Source organism: Corythoichthys intestinalis, chromosome 5, assembly GCF_030265065.1.
Source record: "Corythoichthys intestinalis isolate RoL2023-P3 chromosome 5, ASM3026506v1, whole genome shotgun sequence".
NCBI classification, from domain to species: Eukaryota; Metazoa; Chordata; class Actinopteri; order Syngnathiformes; family Syngnathidae; genus Corythoichthys; species Corythoichthys intestinalis.
Genome location: NC_080399.1, coordinates 39,999,925 through 40,010,991, shown reverse-complemented (window position 1 = coordinate 40,010,991; position 11,067 = coordinate 39,999,925). Strand labels below are relative to the sequence as shown.

The 11,067-nt window shown below is 41.4% G+C and overlaps 1 protein-coding gene across 2 annotated transcripts; it reads left to right on the top strand.

Annotated features, from left to right (window-relative positions):
- The first annotated feature begins 275 nt into the window (after positions 1 to 275).
- Positions 276 to 10,846, top strand: wee2 (WEE2 oocyte meiosis inhibiting kinase). 2 transcript variants are annotated; one of them, XM_057836708.1, is made up of 12 exons: positions 276 to 335; positions 862 to 1,131; positions 1,212 to 1,423; positions 3,556 to 3,613; positions 3,894 to 4,063; positions 6,586 to 6,707; positions 7,223 to 7,369; positions 7,450 to 7,554; positions 7,643 to 7,728; positions 7,809 to 7,979; positions 9,104 to 9,252; positions 10,589 to 10,846. In XM_057836708.1, exons 2-12 carry the CDS (start codon positions 865 to 867, stop codon positions 10,752 to 10,754), a joined length of 1,653 nt encoding a protein of 550 aa, XP_057692691.1. In that variant the 5' UTR covers positions 276 to 335; positions 862 to 864; the 3' UTR covers positions 10,755 to 10,846. The 2 variants fall into 2 exon arrangements, with proteins under 2 accessions (XP_057692691.1, XP_057692690.1); XM_057836707.1 differs by having other exon boundaries at positions 827 to 1,131.
- The last annotated feature ends 221 nt before the right edge of the window (positions 10,847 to 11,067 follow it).

The window sequence follows — 11,067 nt, the reverse complement described above, 5'->3', positions numbered from 1 at the left end:
CCCCCCCCCCCCCCCCCCCCCCCCGGTGCTTGCTATCAGTTTTCACCCCCGCCCAACGTAGATTTATATTAATCATGGAAAGTAGTGTTCAAGATGCCTGCAGTTGTGGCAAACATGGGATAAAATAAAATACAAAATATATATATTTTACTTTTATTTATTAAATTATTTGCAAACGCTTTTAAATTGGATTACAGGTGGGGTTTTCTTTTTTATTTATTACAAATGACGTGGCCAATTATATATTAACCCGGTGACATCATTTATTTAAACAGGAAGTCATTTACATATGACGCGCGAGGTTCAAGCGTGACGGAGACGAAAGTGGCTCGTTTGTGAGTAGAAATAAAAAGTGTCCATTAAAATTGAACTGTATCACGACGTTTATGTACCTAAGTTCTTAAAGTTCGGTAAATGCTAGGTTTGGGGTCTAGTTAGACTTATTTCCGCTGTCAACAATTGTATTCCACCTCAGAAACGTCCGTGGTGTGCTGATAGAATGATCGATGTGCTGATTAAATGTTGACAAAATATTCTCATTGTACGTGTATCCTTACAAATTATTTTTTGTTGTTGCCATGAGCCAGATTGTACTTTTAGTTTCCTTTTGGTAAGATTAAACCGTAGCGAAGATGTATAAATATTGTTACATATCTACAATTAATTGATGGGTTGCTCATTTTGTTATCAGAAAATATAGAAACTACTTCATTTAAAATAACAATCCCGAGAAATTATTAAAAGCGAAGATAATTTCCAATTTGGGTGCAGAATTGTAGAAGTACTGCTTAACAAGTGACATCAAATGACTGGATTTGGCCTCCAGATCCTGCGTTTGACACCTGTGTATTATCTATGAAGAACATGGCGATGTTGTTCGACGGTCTCCCCCAGCAACTAGACTTTTCTAGTTGTGAAAAGGAGAGCAGCGATAGCAGCAGCAGCAGTGAAAACAACTCTGAAGACTGCACATCCAGGATGCGAAGTCCCAGTAGCCCAGCGTGCCGGACCCCCAGGGTTCAGCGCCACCACAGTCGAAACAGCAGTTTATCCTCACCTTTACGCACCAGCCCCATACCTTACGCCTCTTGGAAGAAACTGACGCTTTGTGATTCTCCTAGCACACCCAAGGTGAAGTAACTCATTCTGGTTCCTCTTGTGGTCTTCAAATAATACCCAACTTCAAGCCTGTACTGTTCTTTCCCTTTTAGAGTTTGTTGTCCAAGTCATCACAGCCTCACTCTACCAAAAGAATAAATAGACAGCCGAGGACCCTGCGTTCCTACTCTGCTGCTGCGAACCTTATCCAGGCACCTTCGGTCAATGTGAACCCATTCACCCCCACCTCGGAACGCAGGTTCAGTGAGCAGCAGCAATGGAAAAGCAGCCATAGAAGTGTTACTGACGCTCATTATGGCCGCAGGTAAAGTCCTTCAAATATACGTGGGTAGGTGTGTGTTTTTGTGTGTATAGATATGTGTGTATATACAGTATATCCTTACCACTTAAAATAATTCCCTATGTCATTATTTAGAAAAGTGGCAGCATGGTAGAAGAGTGGTTAGCACTTCCGCCTAAGTTCTGAGATCAACAGTTCAATCCCGGGCCCTGGCCTTCGTATGTGGAGTTTTCATGTTGTCCTGTGTGGGTTTTGTCTGAGTACTTTGGTTTCTTCCTAGATCCCCAAAACATGCATGGTAGCCTGAATGAACACTCCACATTGTCCCCATGTATGAGCGTGTGCATGAATAGTTGTGCCCTGCTGGCAACCAATTGAGGGTGTACACTGCCTGCTGCTGCACATACTTAGCTAGGATAGGGCCAGCACCCCATGCGAATTTCGTGAGGATAAGCTGCATGAAGAACGAATGAATAAATTGATTTTTTTTGGGGTGGGGGTGGGGGGGGGGGTCGAATACAGTATTGACATTTAATCAAAAGGTAATTTTTTTGTTTCCGGAAAAATCTGAAAATTCTGATTTAGGAGGTTATTTAAAGGTATCTGAATATACTGTAAATTTCGGAATATAAGGCGCACCTGACAATAAGAGGCAACCACCAAATTTTGCTAGAAAATGGCATTTCATATATAAGCCGCACTGGACTATAGGATATTGGGATATAGGTTTTTCACTGTGACGGGTTTCCGCCCAGATTAAAAACATTCCTCCATTTTGGACCTTCTGGTGGCGTCGTTTCCCACACGCAAAAATGAAAATTTCCTAAAAAAAATACAATGATTACCAGCTGTAAATCGAAATAAGACATTACGTTAGCTTTCAAGCTGCCACATTTAGATTACCCGGATACACTGTATATAATTACCTGATGGAAATGACGAGTTTTTACACCCACCAAACTTTAAAAGCCTTTAAAACTAGCAGGATTTGTCAAGCAGCTTTTATTGGCGAAAAACACATCGATGTTTACACCGTCGTCATCAGTAAAGTGAGTGAATTTTTCATGTACACTGCCTACACGTAGATTCATTTCAAGCAGAGCTGTCCCTAGATGGGAAACAAGGACTGCATGCAGACTTGTCGCCAAACAGGGAATATGAAATTCATGGGGCGGCACAATAAATAGTCCCCTCTGTCTCGTTTATGCAGTATTTTGAATTGATCCACTTAACATCACTGGTAACTATTGAACTATTGTTAGAAGGTCTGTAATACATCAGTATTTTGTTTCTCTGTAGTCTTCACATGACTAAAGATGGATGGCACGTAATCAGGTCATAGAGGATTGTTGCTTTGCTCTCCTGCAATGAAATAAAATGAAGAAATAAAAACAGGATAAATGCGCATAAGTTAGTGAATTACATTACTACACTCAAGTGCACGCATCTCTTTAGATCGAAGCCATTCTTAGATTTTATTTCTCGCTGCACGCGGAAGTGCGAGGCTTTGCTCTTGAAGCATCTTCCCTGCCTCAGTGTTAGCTTGGGCCTGCGGCCAAACACAAATGTTAGCATAATTAAAAATGATAATAATAAATTTGCATACCTCCTATGAAATGGGCGCTACAGAGCAAGTCCTACACAGTACTTCACCATTTCATATTTTGTCATGGCGTATCTAATTTGAAAGGAGATTGCCGCTTAAAAGTTTCGACGTAGCCTTGCAAAGCTACTGCGTGTGTACAAGAGACAAGCACGGTATCAGGTCCAAGATGGATGTTGCCTTTATGCCGGAAGTGCGGTGACGTCATGTGAAAAACCTCTATTCACACCAAAAGACATGCAGCTCATTAGCCTGTAAAAATCCACATATAAACCACACTGGATTATAAACCGCAGGGAAAGAAAGTGCCAATGGTTTGGACACGCCTCGTTCACTGCAACAGGGCCCCAACCCCATCAATAAAGCAAGAAATTCCACCAATTAACCCTGATAACATCTAAATGGCATATAAAACATCATTCAACATAACTGGCTGTTTGTTTCATGATTTGGCAATTTGGCTGTGGTGGAGATATTTCTGTGTCAAAATGTGATTAGTAGTTTTGGCGTTACCAATAGAACAGCATGAAAATGTTGTATTTTGTCTTTTTAGGCTGAAACACAGTCTGACATCATCAGAGGAGGATGATGAAGCCTTCTTGCCACCAAAGGTACAATTATTGTTTTTTTTTTCCTCACTGACTGCATTTCACTATCAGAGGCTGCGTCATCTTTGGCCGCCTCCACTGTTTGTCTGCCAATTTTTCTTCCGGAATCCCTTGAACGAAAGAATCTGACTGAACCAAAGCCCTTAGATTGTGCAAACACAGGATGGATGACCATATATGGTGGCATAAACAAGCCTAAATTGAACATTCAGCACTGTGACGTGGGTTCCATCTTTAGAGATGCTTTGGCCTTCTGTTCGTGTGTATGTGTGCGCGCGTGCAGAGACAAGCTGTCCAAGCCCTCATGCTGTCGCGCTACGAGAGCGAGTTCTTGGAGCTGGAGCGCATTGGCGTGGGTGAATTTGGGACCGTTTACAAGTGTGTGAAGAGGCTGGATGGTTGCCTGTATGCCATCAAACGATCCCGACGACCCCTCGCAGGCTCTGCCAATGAGTGAGTTGGTTGTGTGACGCTGTCTGTTTCTGAGCCATGTCCTATCCACACAATGATCTGTACATACTGCCCCTGTAGAAAACATGTTCTTGCAGTAAAGTAATATCTCATTTTAAGGTGAATTCACCATAATTACAGTGGGGCAAATAAGTATTTAGTCAACCACTAATTGCGCAAGTTCTCCCACTTGAAAATATTAGAGAGGCCTTTAATTGTCAACATGGGTAAACCTCAACCATGAGAGACAGAATGTGGAGAAGAAAAAAAAACTGAAAATCACATTGTTTGATTTTTAAAGGATTTATTTGCAAATCCTGGTGGAAAATAAGTATTTGGTCAATACCAAAAGTTCATCTCAATACTTTATGGCTACGTTCATACTACAGGTCTTAATGCACGAATCCGATTTTTTCGTGTTTTTCCGACTCGAGTGAGGCATTAACTTGACGGTCTGAACGTGACAAGTCGCATAGAACGGGACCATTTCATATCCGATCTGGGTCACTTTCGTATGTGGTCTAAATCCGATCTGGGCCACATTTTTCCAGACTGTCGCGGCGGTCTGTACTGTCCAGTCCCGCAAATCGGATTTAATGCAGCAATTACGTCATCAAATAGCGAGAGAGTCGTTACCGTAGCGATGCACCTGTGCGTTATTAGCGCCTAGCTTGAAGTGAACAGGGCTTCTGGGGAAGGGCTGAGCTTGACAACAGTCATAAAAAATAAAAATGGGTTGAGGATAAGCCTGAGAATGTTCAGTTTTCTCTCTGTTCCAAGTGAGCAATATTTCAACATTTCCTCCACGGCCGAGAATCGGGACAAACTGCCCGTATGTGTGTGTGTGACGTGCACGGACAGTGCGTGCATGCTATCGATCCATATAAACTTTGAATATAAGCCTAAACGGGGATTATTTATGTCTGTTATTTGTGTCCACCTTTTGAAAAGCAAAATATAATATCCCTGGAATGACGGATGACGTCTGTCATTTGTTTTGATGCTTCTGCGCATGCGGGTCTTCTTGCTTAGCGCGTGTCGGACTGCGAATTAGTGCGCATGCGTAATACTTGAACGGTCTCAATGGATAAAGGCAGTCTGAACGGGCACGCCAAAAAAACGGATATGACAAAAAATCGGATTCGTGCATTAAGACCTGTAGTATGAACGTAGCCTATGTACCCTTTGTTGGCAATAACGGAGGCCGGACGTTTTCTGTAACTCTTCACAAGCTTTTCACACACTGTTGCTGGTATTTTGGCCAATTCCTCCATGCAGATCTCCTCTAGAGCAGTGATGTTTTGGGGCTGTCGTTGGGCAACACGGACTTTCAACTCCCTCCACAGATTTTCTATGGGGTTGAGATCTGGAGACTGGCTAGGCCACTCCAGGACCTTGAAATGCTTCATACGAACCCACTTCTTTGTTACCCTGGCTGTGTGTTTGGGATCATTGTCATGCTGAAAGACCCAGCCATTCATTCTTTCCTTTACACAGATCAGTCGTCCTGGTCCCTTTGCAGAAAAACAGCCCCAAAGCATGATATTTCCACCCCCATGCTTCACAGTGGGTATGATGTTCTTCGGATGAAATTCAGTATTCTTTCTCCTCCAAACACGAGAACCTGTGTTTCTACCAAAAAGTTCTATTTTGGTTTCATCTGACCATAACGCATTTCCCAATCCTCTTCGGGATCATCCAAATGCTCTCTAGCAAACTGCAGACGGGCCTGGACGTGTACTTTCTTCAGCAGGGGGACACGTCTGGCAGTGCAGGATTTGAGTCCCTGGCGGCGCATTGTGTTGCTGATAGTAGCCCTTGTTACTGTGGCCCCAGCTCTCTGTAGGTCATTCACTAGGTCCCCGTGTGGTTCTGGGATTTTTGCTTACCGTTCTTGTTATCATTTTGACGCCACAGGGTTAGATCTTGCATGGAACCCCAGATCGAGGTGGTCTTGTATATCTTACATTTTTTAATAACTGCTCCCACAGTTGATTTCTTTACACCAAACATTTTACCTATTGCAGATTCAGTCTTCCCAGCCTGGTGCAGGTCTACAATTTTGTCTCTGGTTTTCTTCGACAGCTGTTTGGTCTTGGCCATAGTGGAGTTTGGAGTGTCTGACTGAGAGTGTGGACAGGTGTCTTTTATACCGATAATGAGTTAAAACAGGTGCCATTAATACAGGTAACCAGTGGAGCCTTGTTAGACCTCATTAGAAGAAGTTAGACCTCTTTGACAGCCAGAAATCTTGCTTGTTTGTAGGTGACCGAATGGTTTTTTTCCACTCTAATTTGGAAATAAATTCTTTAAAAATCAAACGATGTGATTTTCTGTTTTTTTTCCCCCCACATTCTGTCTCTCATGGTGGAGGTTAACCCATGTTGACAATTACAGGCCTCTCTAATCTTTTCAAGTAGGAGAACTTGAACAATTGGTGGTTGACTAAATACTTATTTGCCCCACTGCATACACTATTTCAAAATGCTTCATTAGATAATACTTGAAATTCATTGTCCTCATAGGCAGCTGGCTCTGAAAGAAGTGTATGCACACGCAGTCCTTGGCCACCATCCCCATGTGGTTCGCTATTATTCCGCGTGGGCTGAAGAAGACCACATGATTATTCAAAATGAATACTGTAACGGTGAGGTTTTTGTCATCCCCCCGCTTGATTATAATGGCACAGAAAACTGCGGGTATCAATGACTTTCATGTGAAAGATGGTTCCCTAAATGGCAATTTCTTAAACCTTTGAGAATGGAGAATTTTTTTAACACGAAACAATCGCACCTCTGACAAGCACAGCCATTTTGTGACATCAGTTATACCCATGCACATAAACGCTGATATACCCTAGTGTTGGTGCATTTGATAATGAGTATCAATGACGTCACTAGAAAAGGTAGCCATTCTGGGATATTAGTATTTGATTGGCTTGATTGATAAAAAAAATTCTGACCCCGTATCAGGTGGCCACTTACTAGAAGTAGTGGCTTTTGTTTTTTCCGCTATTAATAATCAGAAAAATTAAGTTTTATGAATGTATTGAACACAATTCTTTTTTTGTTGGGATGCGCACGATAAAGATGCCGTTACTTTAAGTGTGATATTACGTGGTTTTGCCTACATCAAGCCGTGTTTTGAATGCACATGAATTAGGAGGAAGTCTCAGTGATGTCATCAGGGCAAAGGAGTTACAGGGGGAGATGTTTTCTGAGACGGAGTTGAACGATTTGCTTTTGCAAGTGTCCATGGGTCTGAAGTACATCCACAGTTTAGGACTTGTGCATCTGGACATCAAGCCCAGTAAGTTTTCTTTCATCTTTTTTTGGTGGGGGCTGGGGGTGAGCAATGTATGGAACCTAATCACAACATTTTATCTTCAGGTAATATATTCATTTGCCAGCGTTCTGCTTCAAGCACTGTGGGTGAAGGGGACAGTGAGGAAGAGAATGAAGGGAGCCACCAAGCAGGAGTTGTATACAAAATTGGTATTAATAATTATAAAAGAACTACTATTTGTGCACTTTCAATACATGTGTCATTAACTAAAATTTCTTGTTCCAACCAATCCTGCAGGGGATCTGGGTCATGTGACATCAATCAGTAATCCTCAAGTTGAGGAAGGGGACAGCCGTTTCTTGGCCAAGGAGGTTCTACATGAGGTAAAATGAAGCCCAGGAAATTACTCTATATTGTGTGTTGAAAGTTTTTCATAATTTGTGTATACATATCTATTAAACAGGACTACACCCATCTTCCCATGGCAGACATATTTGCTTTGGGTCTTACTGTGCTGTTGGCAGCAGGGGCGCCCCCAATGCCCCAAAATGGAGAAGAGTGGCATCGTCTCCGAGAAGGCTACCTTCCTATGCTTCCACGGGACCTCTTCCCTCCTTTCAGAGAGCTTCTTCAGGTAGCCTTCGCACCAAAGGCGTAGGTTTGGTCTCAACATTGGTAGCGACGATATAAGAGCATAACCTGCATGTACACTTTTTGCTGGGGAAGGGACATTCATAAGACCAAACAGACTGGGTGAACGAGGGTCAGGGCTACATTTCTCACCAATATTAACCTTATCAATTGATAGGCTAAATGATCAATGCAAAATAAATCTGTATTGACTTGTACTAACTTTCATGTGTATTGGTTCAGGTGTTACACCGTTCGATTCAAACAGTTGTTTTCAAAAACTACTAAAGAAACATTTTGAAAACGTCCAGAATAAATCTCTGGATTTTATTAGCAAATTTAAATTGCAATATTTGAACACAAAATATATTAGCGTACACAAGAAATACAAACTTGTTAATCAGCAATTAACTATCTATAAGAGGGTAATCCTTCGTTCACTACATTTCTTAGTTTAATTAACGTTAACAGTCAAAAAATTACAGGAGGATATTTCTCTCAATGCAGCTGCCTCCTTGGGTTCGAGAAATTCACACAGATTAATGTTATGCTAACTCTGATGTAGGTCGGACTTTCAGTAGCAAAATTAGTGGTGTGTTCCCAACCTCCACAACATTGACATATTTTTACATTATTTACAGTGGCTGCTGTTGCTGGTGGAAAAAAACTAATATCCCTCGTCTTCGAAGGGGGCAGAGGAGGCAGCATGTTGTTGACATGTATTTCTGTCGGGGCTGTGTGAGTGTCAGGGGGTGGGTCAAGTCATCAGCCAAACGAACATGCGTTTCAGGGGAAAAAATGGACTGGGACATTCAGCAATTAAAGGGGTCAATGTAAGTAATGAAAGTACTGTAAATCACTTAATAATGGTCGGGTCGATTCTATCCTTACAACATATGGGAAGACAAGCTAAATGACCTATATAACTGAAGCCATTATACAATGCAAATATGGTTGCTTAAAAGTTGGTGGGGACAATTTCAGCATCCTGAAAAGTTGGTAGTGTTATGTCCCTACCGTCCCTATGCAAACCTACGCCCTTACTTCTCACTATGAAGCCTAATGGATTTCATGTTTGTAGAAATTCACACGATCGTTCTGATGAGGCATGTTCATCCTGTCTTTTAGTTATTGTTGGATCCAAACCCAAGCAAACGGCCGTCTGCAAGGGAGCTCTGCAAGCACAGCATCTTACGAGAGGAGAGGACCGGAAGACTTGCAGCTCAGTTGCGTCGAGAATTGAATGTAGAAAAGTTCAGGACCGCCATGCTTGAAAAGTAAGAAGGCCCCGCGAGTAACAGTTATGCTTTATTTACACTTCAGGTCTGTGTCACTATCAGTGTTGTTATTAACGGCGTTAGAATATAACTGTGTTACTAACGGCATTATTTTCTTCAGTAGTGAGTAATCTAATTAATTAATTTTCTCATCTTGGCAACGCCGTTACCGTTACTGAGGCAGGAAAAGCGTGCGTTACCATGTTGGTTGACTGACTCGAGAAAAGTCTGAGAAAGACTGACTCGCAGAGACGAGAGAGCAGAGCAGGAGTGGGGAGGAGGCAAGGGAGTGTGACGCCGTTGCAAACGCAATGCTACTATGCTAGGTGGCTCCAATAATACCTGACTGTAGCCGATAGCCTACAAACTACGCCCACATGATTCTTCGATAGATATCACATATATACAGAACTAGATGCAAATGACAGACACGGCTGCATTAGCAACATGTATAATAAAGAACTAGATGCGTTAGTAAACAGCTGCCATCTTAAAGCAGTAGACTTCTCAGGAAGGCTCTGTTGTAGAGAACCTTCCTAGCGAACCTAAGTAACTTTTTATCTCAAATGCTCCTAAATCGGCAAAATCATGACTTAATTCTATCTTTAAATGATGAAATAGTTTTAAAACTTACACATGTCAAAATTAGACAGAAGAACTAATGCAATAACGGGAGCAATTTTAACAACTTTAATGGTTGATTCACAACATTAAATGACTTCCACACATAGCAAAGATTACTATCTAGTTAACGCAATATCCGCAATACCCCTGTGTCTAGTTAAGTTTAGGGTAAAGAATTGGGCTCGGGCCAATTGTCCCAAAAACCCTTTAAACTTCACATTGTGTGACCTGTTTTTTTTTTTTTTTGAGGAAAAAAATGAAAATTATCACCAGTTACTTTGCCAAGTAACTAATTACTCTTACATTCAGGTAGGCTAGTAATTTGTAACTGTAATTTTTTAAAGTAAGATTAACACTGGTCACTTTATGGCATTACGTTTAATAGGGGCTTGTTAAAGTAGGGCTGTATCTTATTGTTTACATCAACTTTTTTTTCCATTAAGCTGGGTGAAGGTAACAGCGTCACAATTTAAAGCTTTGTGAGCTCTTTAAGATAGTTTATAATCGTCAACCATTACATTTGACGTTAAAGTTGTAACGGTTTAATATTTTGGGGGTATAATTGCTGGTAGCAAATGATCATGCTTCAATGCAATTGACTGCGATAGACGTCCAATCCGTTTGAGCTGGGAAGGCTGAAAGTCAATGATCACTGTCAAAATTTATTGAACGGTGATCGCCGTCAATCAGTTAATATCTTCTGTCTCCACAGGGAACTTCAGGAGGCACGCCAGGCTGCTCTGTCCCCTAAGCACAGCCCTCTGCCTGGCTGTAAACTTTCTGAAAAGACAGGGTCACTGCCAAGATCTGGGAGAAGGCTCGTAGGTCGGAAGACTGCTCGGTCCATGAGCTTTGGTTGTCCTGGGTACGGAGTGTGATGGTGAAATAATTGTCCTTTTGTGTCCATGCAACTATTTTGTTGGCTCTGTGATGAAGTGATAATGGGGGAAATCAGTTCTTTACATTTTGTTTTTAATTGAATAAAAATTTTAAGAATTTGTATCTAATTTTTGTTATTCTTAAGTGTTTGTGTTTAAAAAAAAAAATACTTGACACATGAAACGATAAGCAGTACATAAAAAGTCAACATGATACAGGAGGGACTTTCCAGTGAGGTGGTGTTCATGTTTTTTTTTTTTTTTTTTTTTTTTTTTTTAAACAAGACAAACGCTCATCTGAAAACTCCCATCC

Excerpts from the sequence above, each read along its gene's own strand:
- wee2 (XM_057836707.1), top strand. The coding sequence starts at position 856 with ATGAAGAACATGGCGATGTTGTTCGACGGTCTCCCCCAGCAACTAGAC. Across the intron at positions 1,132-1,211 it reads ATTCTCCTAGCACACCCAAG|AGTTTGTTGTCCAAGTCATC; the intron begins GTGAAGTAACTC and ends TTTCCCTTTTAG. Across the intron at positions 6,708-7,222 it reads TCAAAATGAATACTGTAACG|GAGGAAGTCTCAGTGATGTC; the intron begins GTGAGGTTTTTG and ends CACATGAATTAG.